This window comes from Salvelinus namaycush, chromosome 3, assembly GCF_016432855.1.
Source record: "Salvelinus namaycush isolate Seneca chromosome 3, SaNama_1.0, whole genome shotgun sequence".
Classification (NCBI taxonomy): Eukaryota; Metazoa; Chordata; class Actinopteri; order Salmoniformes; family Salmonidae; genus Salvelinus; species Salvelinus namaycush.
In genome coordinates this window covers 17184033-17203415 of record NC_052309.1, presented here as the reverse complement: position 1 = coordinate 17203415, position 19383 = coordinate 17184033, and the positions used below count along the sequence as shown (strand labels likewise).

General features: G+C 39.2%; 1 protein-coding gene across 3 annotated transcripts; it reads left to right on the top strand.

Moving 5' to 3' along the window:
- The first annotated feature begins 8043 nt into the window (after nucleotides 1–8043).
- On the top strand, nucleotides 8044–18855 carry cry5 (cryptochrome circadian regulator 5). 3 transcript variants are annotated; one of them, XM_038989837.1, is made up of 11 exons: nucleotides 8044–8123; nucleotides 8563–8795; nucleotides 9113–9307; nucleotides 9564–9682; nucleotides 11193–11347; nucleotides 11552–11692; nucleotides 11832–11999; nucleotides 12253–12393; nucleotides 14768–14919; nucleotides 17184–17281; nucleotides 18613–18855. In XM_038989837.1, exons 2-11 carry the CDS (start codon nucleotides 8581–8583, stop codon nucleotides 18666–18668), a joined length of 1440 nt encoding a protein of 479 aa, XP_038845765.1. In that variant the 5' UTR covers nucleotides 8044–8123; nucleotides 8563–8580; the 3' UTR covers nucleotides 18669–18855. The 3 variants fall into 3 exon arrangements, with proteins under 3 accessions (XP_038845765.1, XP_038845764.1, XP_038845763.1); XM_038989836.1 differs by having other exon boundaries at nucleotides 17184–17410; XM_038989835.1 differs by having other exon boundaries at nucleotides 17184–18855.
- Nucleotides 18856–19383: the final 528 nt, after the last annotated feature.

Genomic DNA, 19383 nt, shown 5'->3' with positions numbered 1-19383 from the left:
ACTTCACATTTTCCAACACCTCAAACGGGTCTCCTACATATGCATCATTACCCAATAAACGCATCCCACCAAGAAACGATTCATTATCATTTATAAACGTATCCTCCACTCCAATTTTAGACTATTCCCTTTTTTGTTCAATTTTTAGGCACTGCTGCAGTAGTGGTGCGTGGGTAAAATCACCGAGGAAGCCAGAAAAAAGCCATATTACTATCTGTGTTGCGATAATTGTGTTTGCTCTATAAATCATGTTAATTGATATGCCCTGCGACCGTGATATATAGGCCTAAGGCCGAGACAATAAGACCGTGGCAGAATAAATTCAACCACATCTTTGTTTTGCCACAAAACTAGATAGCAACCTCTGTCCGGTTCAGTCCACAATGCATATTGCATGTAACAGACAGTTACATGACCTACAGGATGGTCAAACAAGATAATGCTTCTGACATTTTCAGACCACTAAACAACTATTGATTTAGAACCACAGAGAGTTACCTCAAGGAGCAGCCTCCACTATTCCAGAACCACAGAGAGTTACCTCAAGGAGCAGCCTCCACTATTCCAGCACCATTTCAACTTCAACTTGTCAACATCATCAAATCACCTCTGCTTAGTTTAATAGTGACAACTAAAAGATACTGAAAACAATTTATTCCAATCAACGTAAACTACATTTGATGTGGCTGTCCATGGCTTTCTGTGTGTGTGCATGCGCGTTGGTGCAAGTAGAAAAATATATTGCCTCACCCCACTTGTAGAGAAATGTCAATGCCATTCTCCTCTCTTTCATGTTGACTCTGTCATACAGTACAGGCTTTTATTTTTTGTTGTCCTAGGCTACCTGGTTAAAATACTTGCTTGCTAGCCTATCTTCCTTTCATGGGTGACGTTAGCTAGCTAGTTAACATTAGCCTTCTACATCTAGCTACATTTTGAACTTCCATCATCTCAGGCCAGGGGCACAACAATGTATGAATTAATGTATGGATCAGAATCGCCATTATAATTATTGGCCAGTACGGAGAATTAAGTAAAACCACAAGTCCAAATCCCTATCTCCATCCATTGCTAATTTAGGAAAGGGCCCATTTTAGCTAGCCAGCCAGCCACTGGAGGACAACACAATGAGATGCAACAATTCAAGTTGTTTCTGTTAATGACATATGCTCTCAATGCGATTTGGTAGGAGTGAAGCCAAAATCCAAGCTGGAATCCTTTTGCCATTTTTTTGGTGCACCAGGACCATTCAGTTGAGCTCACTCAGTTTAGCTCAACGCTGATTGGCTAATTTTGTATACTTTTTTATCAAGGGAGGCCAAATGCTTGCACTCCATTCAATTAGTGATGGGCATTCCGACTCTTTTCATTGAGCCGGCTCGTTTGGCTCAGCTCACCAAAAAGAGACGGCTCTTTTGGCTCCCAAACGGCGCTTCTTTTTTTTTCATGTATTTTTTCAAGTCAGTTTGCGATAGTTTGACTATGATTGGTGTTAAAACAATTCTAATGAAATTATTAAATGAAATCATACTCTACCTTAACCACAATGTATTTAAAAATGCATTGGTTTGTTATGAAAAAGAAAGCTATTAAACATTTGCATTTAAAGTATAACTTTTTAATGTATATGAACAAAGTGCATATTAAAAATCTAACCATTCCAAACGAATACAATCTGAACAGCATAATAGAATATTGCACCATATCAAAGAAAAATAAATAACAATTTGCAAAACTGCAGCATCACACATTTTTTTTTTAAAGGATCCTATTACACATGTGCATTTAAAGTATAACTTTTTTAATGTATATAAAAAGTGCATATAAAGGTAACAATTCAAAACGAATACAATCTGAACAACATAATAATAGAATATTGCAGCATATCAAAGAAAAATAAATAACAATTTGCAAAACTGCAGCATCACACATTTTTTTTTTTTAAGGATCCTATTACACATGTGCATTTAAAGTATAACTTTTTTAATATATATAAAAAGTGCATATAAATGTAACAATTCAAAACGAATACAATCTGAACAACATAATAATAGAATATTGCAGCATATCAAAGAAAAATAAATAACAATTTGCAAAACTGCAGCATCACACATTTTTTTTTTTAAAGGATCCTATTACACATGTGCATTTAAAGTATAACTTTTTTAATGTATATAAAAAGTGCATATAAAGGTAACAATTCAAAACGAATACAATCTGAACAACATAATAATATAATATTGCACCATATCAAAGAAAAATAAATAATGTGCAGAGCTGCAGCATCCCACTTAAAACATTAAACTGGTCCCTCTTTTCTCTCTCTTCTTTATTGCCATGTTATAATCAGCAGCACACAGCAATGCTGACCATGTTTTGCTTTTATGAGAGATTTGCATTTAGAAATTCAAGCTGCCTCACTTTCGAGGGGCTGATGCAGTTTCTTCTCTCAGTAATTATTTGTCCTGTTTTCGAGAAGACCCTCTCAGAGGGAATGGATGTGGCCACTATGCAGAGTCTCCCTGTCATGACTTTAGTAAGCCATGGGTAGACAGAGGCCTTGTTCTTCCACCAGCTCAGAGGATCTGCAGATCTTTGGAGGAGGGGCTCTTCCAAATAAGATCAGACCTCCATTATGGCATCTGCTGAGGGATTCCTTTGTGCTGCATCCCCAGTTGCTCTCTCATCAAACAGCATCCAAACAGCAGACGTATGTGGCACTACTGCTGGTGCTTCTGCTCCGTCTGATCCCTCTTCTTCCTGTTGCCCTGGTGCCTGAGCCAGCTGACTGTTGGGGCTGTCCCTCCCTGCTGCTGAGGTTATTCTTTGAAGAGCCTCATCAATCACTCTGGCATCCCTGAAGGCTAACTTCTTAAACCTGGGGTCAAGTGCAACGGTTTCTGATAGCACGTGACTATATTCCATTCTGTGGAACTTTCTGTCCATTGATGAACATAGGGTGTTTATCAACTCTGTCACATGTCCTGTGGTTACATTTGCTTCTCTCTGGTGGCTGGCTGTGATTCGCTGCAGACCCTTACACAGGAGTATCATTTTTGAGGCTGTCACATAGCTGAAAAGAGAGAACAGTAACTTATTAGTTCAGGTTCATGTTTTGTCTACTGATACTACATTCTCATCTACTGCTCATATACATATATAATACTGGATTAAATAATGATGTAGTAATAACTGCTTACTGTACCTCTCTCCACTGATCTCAACAGTGACCTGCTCAAAGTGTTCCAGGACTCTGCACACATCCTCCACCACCTCCCATTCCTCTTGGGTCAGAACATCAACAGGTGCATTGACAATGGCCAGGGTAGAGATGATGGCATCCTTTGACTCAAGAAACCCGTTCAACATATAAAATGTTGAATTCCACCTTGTAGTGGAGTCTTGTTTAGGCCTCAGCTCAGGCATCCCCAACTGGTGTTGTGTAGACCTTAGTTTTTCAGCACCTACTGTGCTCCTGTGGAAGTATTCCACAGCTGCTTTCACTTTGTCCACAGTGGGCATCATCACCTTCAGAGCATCTCTTACAATCAGGTTGATTGTGTGGGCAAGACATGGATGATGGGTCCATTTTAACATTTTCATGGCTTTGGTTGTTAGCTGCATTGTCGCTAACACAACAGACCACTTTTCCATCTACGTGCCATTCTCTGGCCGCTCTCAACAGTTCCTCTGCCAAGTTCTCTGAGGTGTGTCTGTCGCTGAACTCAAAGCAGTCCAGAAGACAGCTAGACATCGAAAATCATCAATGAAGTGACATGTAACCGACATGTAAGAAGTGGTTACCCTTGATGTCCAGCAGTCAGTGGTAAGTCAAACTGCAGTAGCTTTTTGTACTCTTTCCCGCACTGAAGCCTGTGTGCTCTCGTACAGTTGTGGAATAAGTGATGTTGAAAGGGTTTTCCTGCTTGTAATTGTGTACATTGGATTTAGACTATTGTTATAATTTCTAAAACCTCTGTCCTCCACGATCGAAAATGGCTGGAAATCGGTGGCAATCATTTTAGCCAATGCAATATCAATTTGGCCTTCTTTTGCTACAGACATAGACTTTGGCATAAACTGGTCCATAGGAGACTGCGTTGCTGTGGGTCGCGGAGTAGGCCTACTTGACTGAGTGGATACATCTCCACGTGTGGAGGTGCTGGCTCCACCAATATCACTAGCAGGCCCGCTAGTTTCTCAAAGCTCCGCTACAGCTAGCTTCACAATTGGGTGCACAGTTCGCATATGCCGGTGTAGGTTGTGCGTAGAACCGGCTTTATACGAGATTTTGTTTTGGCAAATTCTACACTGTGCTCTAACATTGTCTACATTATTAAAATGCATCCAAATGCTACTGTGCTTACGACTCATTTTCCAGCTGTTGTTTTCACAGCTGTCCTTCCGCTCTCTCCTCGGCTGTGAGGGAGTTGGCTCGGCCCTCCCTCACGCATCTTTGGTTGCTTGGTTGACACTGCGTGTCTGATTGACAGGAACAACAGATGAGGCTGTTAGTCTGAGCAGACAGTCAGAACGAATGCATTTAGGCCTATATTATTTTATTTATTTTTTCGTTCTTTGAATTAGTTAATTCTATTCATTTAAATCTTTTGATAATTCAGATCTTATTTTTTTATATTTTTAAAAATAGATTTGGCTCTTCTGATATGCGAGCCTATATTCAGCCTCTTGCGAATTGTAAGAAATGATGAAACACAGAGAGACGAAAGATACGTTATTAAATTTTTTTAAATTCTTGGTTCAATTTTGGGGGAAGCCTGGCTTCCCTTGGCCCCCATGAATACATGCCACTGCACTACTGTGAATGTCCTGAATGAATGCCATTCAGGACATTAATCTTCACCAACTTTGCTCGACACCCTTCTTGATTCGAACTAAGTATCCACTTCCACCATCTCTACGATTTCTGGTTTAGGCAGATTACTTTCTTAGAAAAATAATTAGGTACTTGGGCTGTGTTCAGTTCGCACCGCTCACCTTCCCACAATCCCCAGTGCATTGCTCCGCGTGCTCCCGTTGAAATTAAATGGGAGGCGGGACTTCGTCTGGCGAATTTGGAAGTGGTGGAAACCCTATATAATGAGCGGGCCGGCCGTGGCAGTTTTGCATGGAAAGTCCCAGAACTAACCAGGTGTTGATGGAATTACTTCAGAATTTTACAAATTATTTTCTGAAAAAGTAGCTCCCTGTTAGAGAGTATTAAAAACAATGTTCTCCCTCCTACAACGGGTCAGGGGTTAATAACACTGATACCTAAGCGAAAAAATAAATGCTGCTCATTGATAACTGGCGCCCAATTTGTCTTCTTAATAATGACTATTAGATATTAGCCTTACTACTTTTGACACAGTAGAGCATCAGTTCCTCTTCCACTCCCTTGAGATATTTGGCTTTGGGGATTTTTTCTGTAAGGCTATTAAGACTCTCTATACAAATGGTAGCAGCTCTATTAAATTTAAATATGGCACCTCACCTAGATTTGAGTTAAAGAGAGGAATTAGGCAAGGCTGTCCTATCTCTCCATATCTGTTTTTATGAATCACCCAACTTCTTACAAATTCTTTAAATAATAGTCCTGTACAAGATATTTCCATAGCTGGTAAAGAAATTATTATAAAGCAGCTGGCTGACGATTTTACACTTTTTCTGAAAGACGCTAACCAAATTCCCATATCGATCAATGTGATACAATCCTTTTCCAAAGTGTCTGGTCTATATCTTAACATTAATAAATGTGAACTCATGGCTGTCAAAGATTGTGTGACACCTTCATATTATGGTATTCCAGTGAAAGAAGAACTTACATAAATTTGGCATAACCATTACTAAGGATCAAAAGTCTAGAGGCTTACTAAATTTGAACCCTCTTATTAAAAAACCCCAGAAGAAGCTAAATCAATGTCTACAAAGGGACTTATCTTTAAAAGGAAAAGTCCAAATAACCAAGGCTGAAGGTATCTCTAGGCTAACATATGGCGCTCTATCTTTATATCTTTACGGTAAAATGAGCAAGAAGATAGACCAGATGCTTTTCAACTTTCTGTGGAGAAACCGTACCCATTACATTAGGAAAACTGTTGTAATGAACACTTACAAGTATGGTGGGCTGAATTTTCTGGACTTTACTACCTTAAATAATACTTTAAAGATCAATTAGATAAAACAATTCCTAAGAAGTGTCACGACTTCAACCGAAGTCGGCTCCTCTCCTTGTTCGGGCGGCGTTCGGCGATCGCCGTCACCGGCTTTCTAGCCATCACCGCTCCATTTTTCATATATCCATTTGTCTTGTCTTGTTTTCATACACAACTGGTTTTCGTTTCCCCAATCAATCTAATTGTATTTAAACCTCTGTTTCCCATCATGTTTTGTGTGTAATTTTTTTCATGTTAAGCGATGTTCTTTAGCGCTTTACTTTATTGTTCCGTTTTTTTGAGCGTGTTTGTTTTGTTGTGCTCCCGGTTTGGAACTATAATAAAGTGCGCTTTATTTATCACTTCTATGTGGAATTGTATTCCTCATCATGTCTTCTCTACTTTTGGTGGCCTTAACTTCATGTTGCTTTGCAATTATAATATTGACAAAGTCAGTGAAACTTCCTGCTTTTCATCGGCAGGTTCTCTTGTCATGGTTCTTAATTTATAAGCATAATTTTTCTCCACACAGATATTATATGTGGAATAATCAGGATATATTGTATAAAAATACTTCTTTGTTTTTAGAATATAGGTTCTGAAATAATGTAGTAAATGTTGTAAATGCAGAGTTTTTTTTACTAAGTTATAAGGAATTCTTATCACTTTACAAGGTCCCTGTAACACCTAAATATTTTGCAATTGTTTTAGATGCCATTCCCTCAGGTGTTGCTTTATTATTCAGGAATGTGTCAAGACCTGACCCTCAGAGCCTACCTTCCATTCACCCTGTTGACTCATCAGTAGGAAAGATTTGTTTCTCTTTTGGTCCATTCAACAACAGAACGATATGAACCTTGTTTCAGCAGGATGTCATGCCTTATTGAACTGGTTTGATTGATAATATCTGTTTGAAAAAAGTTTGGATGTTACCACACACATACCTACTTGTTAACTAAATTAAGGAAGTTTCCTTTAAAATTGTTCATCAATATTATCCTGCCAACCACTATATAAAGAAGTTTAAGGAAAACATAAACTCAAATTGTACCTAATGACCACCCAGAAACGGTGTTGCATCTTTTTTGGCATTGTATTCATGTAAGGAAACTGTGGCAAGACATTAGTAGATTTATAATTGAACACATTTATGAAGATTTTACACTATTGTGGAGAGATGTACTGCTTGAATTCTTTACCTACAATAGAAGTAAGCTGAAACTATTGTATGTAATTAATTTAATTATTCTTTTGGCCAAATTTCATATTCACAAATGTAAATTTACAAACAAAACACCACATTTTCTTACCTTACAAAAACAAATTGAACTATATTTTAAGACAATTAAATACTCTACTAACAAAAAAGCTGTTAGAATTCTAAGTGTATGTATCTCCCTTAAGGTCCTTGTGTAATGTGATCTTGTACCCCCTAGCCCAATTGTTCTTTGTATATTATTTATATATACTTGTGTTCCCACATGTACTTCTTGTATTGATTTGTTGTTAGTAAAAACATTAAATAAAAATAAAGTCCCAGAACTAGACAGAGGATGGCTCTTTGGGGACCATGGGATGTTTAGCAGTAAACACTTGAGTTAAGGCCCTATCACTGAGTCAATTTATAAGGTCTGCTTCCGATTTTCTACCATTCTCCAGAAGTGCGCACTTTCTTAACATTTCGTTCACCTTATGCATTGTCAATTTCGTATTGCAATGGCTCGCTGCTATGTAGCTGCAACGGCGCCATCTAATGGAGAAGTAGCAACTACACAGCTTGGCAGTGCACCACACAACATGGACTGTCTCAATGATCTTATTGGCCAGAAACAGCATCCATTTATTAGACATCCTTCTGATTGGCTGCTCACGGGTAACACGTGTTGTGTTGGGTTTTGTAACTCTTTACGATTGATTACAAAACAAATAGTCAATATTTTCTACTGGTGCAGGCAAGACTGTATAAAGGTAAGTCTAGTTTTTAAAACTAGTTTCAAAGACACAAAATAGTTATTTGAAAACAGACTGTTGTGCCATTTGTTTACATGAGAAAATTGAAATGTTAAAACCGATCAATTGTATCTCAATTCGTTTACAATAGAAACTATGTAGGCATAATCGAACCCATACAGAGACATTCAGTAAACTACTTTTGTTAAAAGATTTTAAAGCCTAGATAGGTAACCTATGCTGGACACAGTGTTTACCTTTTGAAGTCCATTACATCCCATCAAGATATTGAAAGTAACAGAATTATAGGACTACCAACTGCCATAAATGTCCAGGCTACACTACTCCCCTTCACTTTAGACCTACTTCTGACAGCCATGTAAGGACTGAGAGGGAACCACTGGAGCAGAGCTTGAATATAACAATCCTGCCTCCTTGATTCGTTTATTCTTAAAAGGTAGGTCACCAAACAGGCATGGCTCATACTTGCATTCACTGGTTCCGCAAGGGGCTCCGACTGCACGACAATCCAGCACTTGTGGCTGCATTGCGGGACTGCAAGGAGATCTACCCTGTGTTTGTTCTGGACCCCTGTGCCCCCAACAACGTCAACATTGGCATCAACCGATGGAAGTTCCTCATAGGAGCCCTTAAAGACTTGGATTGCAGCCTGAGGAAACTCAATTCTAGGTAGGAATAAAAGGACAACTCAAAAGCATTATGTCCAATGCTATTTCAGTTGCTTAGTGGATATGTTGTGTTGATGGGACTGTGTACTGTTGAAGCAAAACAATGTTTTTTTTTGGTAATGGATCAATAAAGATGCATGTATTGTTTTGGTTAGTTAATGTAAGGGGTGGATAAAGAAATTAGATATGGTGTCTCTTCTTGGCTGTTTGTTGTGTGGCGATCCCAGATGGATCCCTACTGGTATTCTATTGTTGTGTGCTTCTCAAAAATCGACAGTTAGTGAACTAAAAAGTGCTGGTGGGGTCTCCACTCTCTAGGCTGTTTGTGGTGAGAGGTAATCCAGAGGAGGTCTTTCCTAAGCTGTTCCAGAAGTGGAAGGTGACGCGGTTGACGTATGAGTATGACACAGAGCCCTTCAGCCTCCGCCGGGACAAGGAGGTGGTCCGGTTAGCTGAAGCGCATGGAGTAGAAATCATCTACAAAGTCTCCCACACACTCTACAACATAGACAGGTGAGCGATCCTTAACGAGTGTATACTCGGTGCAGAGAAAGCTTATTGCTAACTTAGAAATTGATGAAGCACAATAAGAATCAAATGAAATGTGATTATTTTTATATGGAGACAGACATCTTAGAAAGAAATGCATGATGACACTGTCTTAATTGAAAAATGTCTGATTACATCAAATGAACACCATCACTCAAGTTGCAAGACTATCTTGGATGCAGCACTAATGATCTGTATCCCTGCCCTGTCATTCTTGTAGGATAATTGAAGAGAACAACGGAAAGGCTCCCCTGACTTACAATCGGCTGCAGACCCTTGTCAGTAGTATCGGTCCCCCCAAAAGGCCTATCCCCGCTCCAACGAGTGATGACATGAAGGGTAAGACCGAAAGGTCTTTTGGAATGGTTCTCCCATGTCAATATATTTGCCATGTCCCGATTCTCTACCTTTACGACCTAAGCGTGCACTTGTTCACTTCCCTTCATGGATTTAAAATGTGTAAGAAATATGGTGGAAACTTCCTCTAGCCCATGCTTAGGCCAAAACCAATCCAATGCTTTTAACTTTGTGAGGAAGAGTGTATAAGGGTTGAAAATTACAGATTTGGGCACTGATAAGCGACAAGAAGTTGCCCCCATCCTTCCCGCTAATTGGGCAACATTTGCTCATTTGTGTTTGTCTGAGTGAGGGAAATGCTGTAACTAAGAGGACTCTATGTATTTTGAAAGATGACCTTGAGGATTATATTAAATACCGCTTTGATGTCATACAAGCAAGTCCAAATGTGCACTTCACATTTCCATATCATAAAGCTCATGTCATATACAGTGTCAACAATTATGATCTGTTTGATGTATAGTTACAAGATGACATGGTGTCATAGCCTAGTGGTTAGAGCGTTGGACTAGTAACCGAAAGGTTGAATCCCCGAGCTGACAAGGTAAAAATCTGTCGTTCTGCCCCTGAACAAGGCAGTTAACCCACTGTTCCTAGGCTGTCATTGAAAATAAGAATTTGTTCTTGGACTTGCCTAGTTAAATAAAGGAAAAAAATACCCTGGGTTGTTCTGAACAGAATGAGCCTGTTTGTCTATTGTGAAGAAAATGTGCTGCGGGAACATGCACTCGACTCCTTTCAATGCGCACAAATTATGATCGGTTTCTAAGAATTTCCTTGTGAAAGCCTTTTATAACTTAGCTAGTCATAATGGCATTAGAACAAGCTTTCAAATGATGCCCACCTGATCCAGATTGCAATTTATAATGGGCTTTTTTTGGATTGTGTAAACAACAGTAATTGTGTGATATAGCGGGGATACAGGGTTGTGTTAACTACAAGTATACTTGCTCTAGTTCCTCAACGGCACAGCTAGGAGAGCTAAATAAATAAAAACGTTATAGTTGAAGACTTCTTTGAGTCATAAAAGTGCATTGAAATGACTTAGGAACTGTTTACACTTTGGAGAGGTGTGTGGCCACTTGGGGACACCAGTTCATCCTCACTCAAACCTGTGTAATTATTTTTGTTATGTTGCACCTACCCCACATTTTCAAGGAATATTTTTATCATGTTACTGAATGTATCCAGAGTATTTCAGATTTCGTTATCAACAAATGTGGTGAAAAGTACATTAAATGTAAAATGCACATAAAATCAACAGTGTAATGTTTGGATTCAGTCTTGTATTAGGTCAACTGTTGTCATCTACTTTGGTCTAATCATTTCCCCATGATCTCCAAACTCTTCCCTTTCAATTGTTACCATGCTTATGCAAATTATTTTCAGATTTCTGTAAGAAACATACATTTTTTTAGCCCTATACAGATAACCCTTTAAACTTGTGGGAATTGGCCTAACTTTTCTTCCTTTCTTCCTCACATTCAACTAGATGTAAAGACTCCGTGCTCAGAGAAACATGAGGAAAACTATGGCATCTCCACGTTAGAGAAGTTGTATCAGGATCCAGAGTCTTTGACTGAGGAGCTGTTCCCCGGTGGAGAGCAAGAGGCTATGCGGAGACTGGACCAACACATGGAGAGAAAGGTACTCATGTCTTTTGGCACACATCTTGATTACTGGTAGATGAGCAATGACAAGTGGGTGGAAGTGGAAGTTGAATTTTTTTTTTTCTTCCTTCTAACACATTGGTCAGTATTTAGACGTATCAATCATTCATTGATGTCAATGGGGGAGTTGGTTAAATGTAATTCCTTGTTTAATTTATTTTTGTAATTTGGTGTCAACCAGGAATGGGTGTGTGACTTTGAGAAACCACAGACGTCCCCAAACTCCCTGAGCCCCAGCACCACCGTCCTCAGCCCTTATATGACATTTGGCTGCCTGTCAGTACGCACCTTCTGGTGGAGTCTAACCGACGTCTACCAAGGGGTGAGTCTCTTCAAGCCTATCAATCAACTTCCATTGATGGGTAAGTATTTTGCAGAGTTTGGTCATGTACAAGAATGGGAAGTCATATTGTGGAAAATGGAAAGTGATGTCTGACGTCTTACCTGTGTGGGATTTGTAGAAGAAGCACTCCCAGCCTCCCGTCTCGCTGCATGGCCAGCTGCTGTGGAGAGAGTTCTTCTACACAGCCGGCCTGGGCATCCCCAACTTTGACAAGATGGAGGGAAACCCGGTGTGTACACAGGTGGACTGGGACAGCAACTCTGAGTATCTGGCTGCATGGGCAGAGGTAGGCCTGTAGAGCTCCTAACACATCGGGACAGTTTTCCAGTCAGAGATTAAGTCTACTCCTAGACTAAAAAGCAAATAATGGAGATTTTCCAGTGATCATGCTTTTTAGTCCAGGGGAATAGGTTCAATCTGTGTCTGGGAACCAGACCATAAACCTCTGAAGAATAGAATTTCACTTAATCTGATGCTATAGTAAAGCATGACATTGTTGTTTATCAATCCACTCAATGTTTGCGTGTGTTGCTCTGCAGGCCAGGACTGGTTTCCCCTTCATCGATGCCATCATGACCCAGCTGAGGCAAGAGGGCTGGATCCACCACCTGGCCCGGCACGCCGTGGCCTGCTTCCTGACCAGAGGAGACCTTTGGATCAGCTGGGAGGAGGGCCAGAGGGTATGGACTACCATAACTTGCCGTTATGGATTATTGTTATTTATTGACCTCTACGGGATATAACCCCAAGTGGGTTTTAGCTGCATTATTCTTTAGCATGGCTTTAGTCATCACAACTGTACTGCAATAGTACAATAAATAATAATTGAACCCCCATTATGTATGCTGTAAATACAAGACATCTGGTCATTTAAAATGCTTTTCACTGAGGCAAATACAATACCTCACAAGAAAAAAAAAAAAAGACTATCTACTCTTATTGCTGTTAGTACATTTACAATGTTCAAGGTGTGTAATGACATTTAAAAAGATTGATCAACAAGTCTGACCCCTTTATTGACAAGGTCCTCACTGCAGAGCATGGATGATCTAGTTGAATGTCCCAGCCTAGCCCACCAATCATTGCCATTAGTCAATCCTGAACATTAAAGCTGGAATCCTTAATGGTGAAACCACCACATCCATTCCATCTTTAAATAATATTCATGTTCATGGATATAATCATTCACTTCCTGTTTGGTGACATGAATGGCCTGGCACTGCAGTAAGTGTCATACATATCCAGCTACTGTAATTGAAATGTATCACCAAGGGCAACACATTCTTCATCCATCTTTAATTCATTCATCGTTACTGTAGGTCACTTGGTCTGAAATGATGATAGGCCATATGAAATATTGATCATATTGTCCACTGTGGTTGTTGAAAACACAGTGTACCGCAAATAATTATTCCAATAATGAGTTAGATGGTATCATTTGTCTATGAAATACAGCATTTCTCTCTTCTGGAGTCTAATTTGCATAGAAGAAGAAACCACAGTGAGTAGGACTATGTACTGTACAGTCTAAGAACCTTTGTGAAACCGAAGTGTATCTACAGTTAGGGCCTGATGGCCATGCCGTCAGATGTTCTGCTCAAACAAGAGCTTTTCAACAATCATGCATTGCTTACATCATAATTATAATTCAGAACATGAAACCTTGCAGAAGTTATCCTGTCTCACTAAGAGAGCCAATTTGTGCCTAGTCTGTTACATCTTAGTACTACCACTCCAACTTTTCAAGCTGAGGGACTTTTCTCTCTCGTGTGTCTTGTATTGAGTTGAATGGTTTAATGGAATAAAGTGACACGATTAGTCCTGCTCCATAGAGGATCGATTTTTAAACCTGGCTCCTGCCCCATCCATTAATCTCAGCACAACCATCCAACTCAAGTACTCTCTCTTTGTTATGCTCTGTAAGGACAAGGTTATTACAGTGAAATATTAATAATATATAGAAAATTAATTTAATAATTTGTTTTAAAGTTCACACTGCCGTCTGAAAGCTTTAACTGTAGTTTTTACTGGCAATCAACATGTTACTAGTGTGCGTCTCAAATGGTTTTAACTTTCAATTGATAATTGTCATTTCAACAGTTCATATCATTCTCTAATGATCAACATCAGACAATAAGAGATTATGGTCGAAGTATTTGGCAGACATGTTTTGTAGAGTTTGAAACTTACTGTAGGCTATTAGGTGCAATTCAGTGACAGCAGTGGCTGGGTAAGCACGGGCAATTAAAGCCAGATTTACACATAAATATTGAAACCCAAGTTCACCATACAACAGATACAGTGCCTTCAAAAAGTATTCATACCCCTTGACTTTTCCACATTTTGTTACAGACTGAATTTTAAATGGGTTAATGATACTCACCCATCTACACACACTATGCCATAATGATAAATAACTTTAAAAAAAACATTTATTGAAAATAAATACAGATATCTAATTTACATAAGTATTCACACTCCTGAATCAATGCTTTGCAGAAGCACCTTTGGCAGCGATTACAGCTGTGAGTCTTTCTGGGTAAGTCTAATAGCTTTGGACACCTGGATTGTGCAACATTTTCCCATTATTCTTAAAAAAAAATATTTTTCAAGCTCTGTCAAGTTGGTTGTTGATCATTGTTAGACAACCATTTTCAGAGTTTGCCATAAATGAAGTAGTCTCCTATTCCCTTGCCTAGCGGTTAAGAGCGTTGGGCCAGTAACTGAGTAGGGTATAGGGTGCCATTCGGGGCACAATCCCTATATATGCTCAACCATTCCTCATAAGTCTAATGAAAAGCACAATAACCAAATCAAAATGGTAATGTTTGGTAAGGAGTCACAGAATGAGGCTAAATGCTGAGATTAGAGGAGCAACTCAATACTTGAAAGTAGTATTTTTCTCTCATCCTCTTTTGAATGCATTGATCTGAAAACGTTGGAATCAATAGGCCTGATACAAGGTTTTGACACCATTTCAGAATATTTAGATGAACTTAGTTCTGACCACTGTATTATTGAGTTGATTCTCATTGGACCTTGTTTGCCTCACAGGTATTTGAGGAACTCTTATTGGATGGAGACTGGTCCCTGAATGCTGGGAACTGGCAGTGGCTCTCTGCTAGTACTTTCTTTCACCAGTTCTTCAGGGTCTACTCGCCCATCGCCTTTGGGAAGAAAACGGACAAAAACGGAGACTACATCAAGTAAGAACATTAACCCTTACCAAAGCCAGAATGTTAAGATTTATTACCTTGTAATACCATAGCATCCAATTGTTTTGCTGTCACACAAATAAATGTGTTGATCTGAATTAGAGGTCGACCGATTATGATTTAATGCCGATACCGATTATTGGAGGACCAAAAAAAGCGGATACCGATTAATCGGCCGAGTTATTTATATTTGTAATAATGACAATACTGAATGAACACCATTTTAACTTAATATAATACATCAATAAAATCAATTTAGTCTCAAATAATTAAACATGTTCAATTTGGTTCAATTAATGCAAAACTAAGTGTTGGAGAAGAAAGTAAAAGTGCAATATGTGCCATGTAAATAAAAGCTAACGTTTAAGTTCCTTGCTCAGAACATGAGAACATATGAAAGCTGGTGGTTCCTTTTAACATGACTCTTAAATATTCCCAGGTAAGAAGTTTTAGGTTGTAGTTATTATAGGACTACTTCTCTCTATACCATTTGTATTTCATATACCTTTGACTATTGGATGTTCTAATAGGTACTTTAGTATTGCCACCCTAATCTCGGGAGTTGATAGGCTTGAAGTCATAAACAGCGCAATGCTTGAAGCACAGCGAAGAGCTGCTGGCAAACGCAGTAAAGTGCTGTTTGAATGAATGCTTACGAGCCTGCTGCTGCCTACCACCGCTCAGTCAGACTGCTCTATCAAATCATAGACTTAATTATAATATAATAACACACAAATACGAGCCTTAGGTCATTCATATGGTCAAATTCGGAAACTATCATCTCGAAAACAAAATGTTTATTCTTTCAGTGAAATACAGAACCGTTACGTATTTTATCTAACGGGTGGCATCCCTAAGTTTAAATATTGCTGTTACATTGCACAACCTTTAATGCTGTCCTAATTACGTAGAATTCTGGCAAATTAGTTCGCAACGAGCCAGGCGGCTCAAACTGTTCCATATACCCCGACTCTGCGTGCAATGAACGCAAGAGAAGTGACACATTTTCCCTAGTTTAATATTGCCTGCTAACATGAATTTCTTTTAACTAAATATGCAGGTCTAAAAATATATACTTCTGTGTATTGATTTTAAGAAAGGCATTGATGTTTATGGTTAGGTACATTGGTGCAACGATTGTGCTTTTTTCACAAATGCGCTTTTGTTAAATCATCCCCCGTTTGGCGAAGTTGGCTGTTTTTGTTAGGAAGAAATGGTCTTCACACAGTTCGCAACGAGCCAGGCGGCCCAAACTGCTGCATATACCCTGACTCTGTTGAACAGAACGCAAGAGAAGTGACAATTGAGTTAAAATAAATTCATGTTAGCAGGCAATATGAACTAAATATGCAGGTTTAAAAATATATACTTGTGTATTGATTTTAAGAAAGTTGTTGATGGTTAAGTACACATTGGTGCAACAACAGTGCTTTTTTCACGAATGCGCTTGTTACATCACCCTTATGGCGAAGTAGGCTGTGATTCAATGATAAATTAACAGGCACCGCATCGATTATATGCAACACAGGACAAGCTAGATAAACTAGTAATATCAACCATGTGTAGTTAACTAGTGATTATGTTAAGATTGATTGTTTTTTATAAGACACGTTTAAATGCTAGCTAGCACCTTACCATGGCTTCTTGCTGCACTCGCATAACAGGTAGTCAGCCTGCCACGCAGTCTCCGTGTGGAGTGCAATGTAATCGTCCATGATCGGTGTCCAAAAATGCCGATTACCGATTGTTATGAAAACTTGAAACCGGCCCTAATTAAATCGTCCATTCCGATTAATCGGTCAATCTCTATTCTGAATCCTGAACTGGTAATAGATATTTTTCAATTACTAAAAGGGGCTATGTCATAAGCTCTCAGTTCTATAATGGGGCAAAAATGGCAGCCATCTTGGTCAGGGAGAAATCCAAAACCAGTCTAATTGGAATGAATGAGAGTAGAGGCATAGGTGATGAATTTCCTGCTTTTACTTATGCAGAAAAATAAAAAGGCATGTGTGTATCAAAGTGTAATGGAATTCTAGTCACCCTAAAAGTCATTATAAAAAATGTACACCAACCGTAACCCTAAAATATGTAAACAGACCATACATTTGCAACAATTATTTTAACGCTGTGAGTGCGATTTATGATACAATATCTATTGTTAACCACAACCATTCATGAACCTGTGCATTGTAGGAAGGACACCCCCCCCCCCCCCTTCGAGTTCTAACCAATCACAATCATCTGTGTTGTAGGAAATACCTGCCCCACTTGAAGAAGTACCCAGCTCAGTACATCTACGAGCCGTGGAAGGCTCCCCGCAGCGTCCAGGAGGCAGCAGGGTGCATCGTAGGTAAGGACTACCCGCGGCCCATAGTGGAGCACGAGGTGATCAGCAAGAAGAACATCCAGAGGATGAAGGCAGCCTATGCAAAGAGATCCCCACATTCCAGTGATGAGTCACCCAGCAAGAATGAGAAAGGTTTGTTTCCCCTAGGTACAGCTATAGGATCAGCTTCCCCTCCCCTAACCTTAACCATAGTATAGGATAACACAGAGCGCCATATTCTGACTTTGGATCTGCATGCTCAAACTTGCATGCAAATCTCCCAATGATATCAATAAATGATATGCGAAAGTCCAAGTTGTGCACATGGATCAAGTCAGAATATCACCCTGAATACCTTACAAATTACTACTTAAATCGCTAGTACTGACAACTAACGTTACTGTTGATGAAAGGACAAATTGTCAGTTTTTAGGACAGGGACTGCAGATTAGCTGTTCCTTGTCCAAATAAACATAATAAATATGTACTGCTATATCCTTGATGGAATGATTCATTGGAGCTCATTGTTTGCAATTAGGGATGTGACAAATGTACACTTTCTTAGCGTTTAAACTTCCATTTATCGTTAAAGCGTATATAAAAATCTCAACGCAGTCCTGGCTACCTACCCAACGTCACTCCCCTTACTGCTGTCCCCCATTCATTCAGTAACGATGGTATAAATGCAGTTTTAGGTTCTCTTTGTGCCTCTCCTCCATGTTCTCAGTACATGGGACTTCATGTCACACTTCTCATCAATATGATGACTCGTTGCAGCGTGTTCATAGACGTCCAACAATGGTGTTTGAGAGCAATCGTTGTACAATTTCTCCATCAGGTTCGTGGTGGTTTTTCGACATGGCATCTTGTAGTCTGGTTCTAGATATGCCATTAGGGTATTGAAGCAGACATCCTCTACCATTGACAATGGCTGCAATCATAGATTTTTTTCACTCCGTCCCTTATCCCACTGCTGCCAGCAACGGGATGGGTCTCACGGTGCCTCCCTTTCAGCATTGCACCAGTACTGCTACTGTAGCTCAATTCCCCCTCAAAGTTTGGATTTCATCACCTTCTCATTTAACTAAAGTATTGCCATACAAGACTTAGCTGCTGTCGCTTTCATGTCTCACTGCCATTTTCCCAACTAATAATGACAGTGAGGTGCGGAGTGCTTTATCAGTGGCAAATAATTAGAAAGATGCATGTCATCTATTTATAGTTGTTGTAGCATTATTTGCAAAAAATTATAATTCTAAATGTTGACGATCCCAAATTCATTTAAAACATCACACCCCTATTTGCTATGGTTTGAATTTATAGTAATGGACTAACTCTTTCTCTTGCTTTTGAAGGTAGAAAACACAAAGCGCCATCTGTATTGGATATGCTGATAAAGAAGAAGAAATGATAGAGTTAATGATATTGTTTTGGAGAAGTGTTCATCTACTCCAATTAGAGCTTGAGTGGAAGCTGCCATGTTACATTTTGTCTATCGGTTTACATGTCACATTTACATTATGACTTTCAATGTATGGGAATTGGTGGGCTTTTTCCCCAGTATGTGCTGAAAATAAAAACTCTTTGGCTAAACATTCAAACAAGGCAGTCATTTTACATATTAATGAAATAAATTGCAGTGAAATTTGGCCTGTAAAATAAGCAATGCACATCACATAGGAGATTCACACACTGAAGAAAACAACCATACATAGGACGCAGACCGTGGGGGATGATGGGACGCACACTGTCGCACATTCAAAAAGCTGATCTAACAAAGTGGATATTTGTCAAACCCATCATGATTATGTTATAAACAGGTCCACAAGGTGGTTACTAAAATCTGATTTGGATATTATGCAGTGAAAACAGACAAATATATTTAGAAGTTGTCCTTTTCAGGTTTACAAAAATGTCTGCTAAATGCCATTTCCCGTTCGTATAAGCTGGTAGAATAACTAGCATATAGAAATCGGGGGTGGTAGTCGTTTAACTAATGCAGTTGATTGGTGACGATAACATGAACTGGGGTTGACATCTATACAAGCATTACACATTTTTACCCCAACAGTGTGAAATACAAACAATAGCCTAAATGTAGGCTAATTTTGGTGGGCGGCAATGAG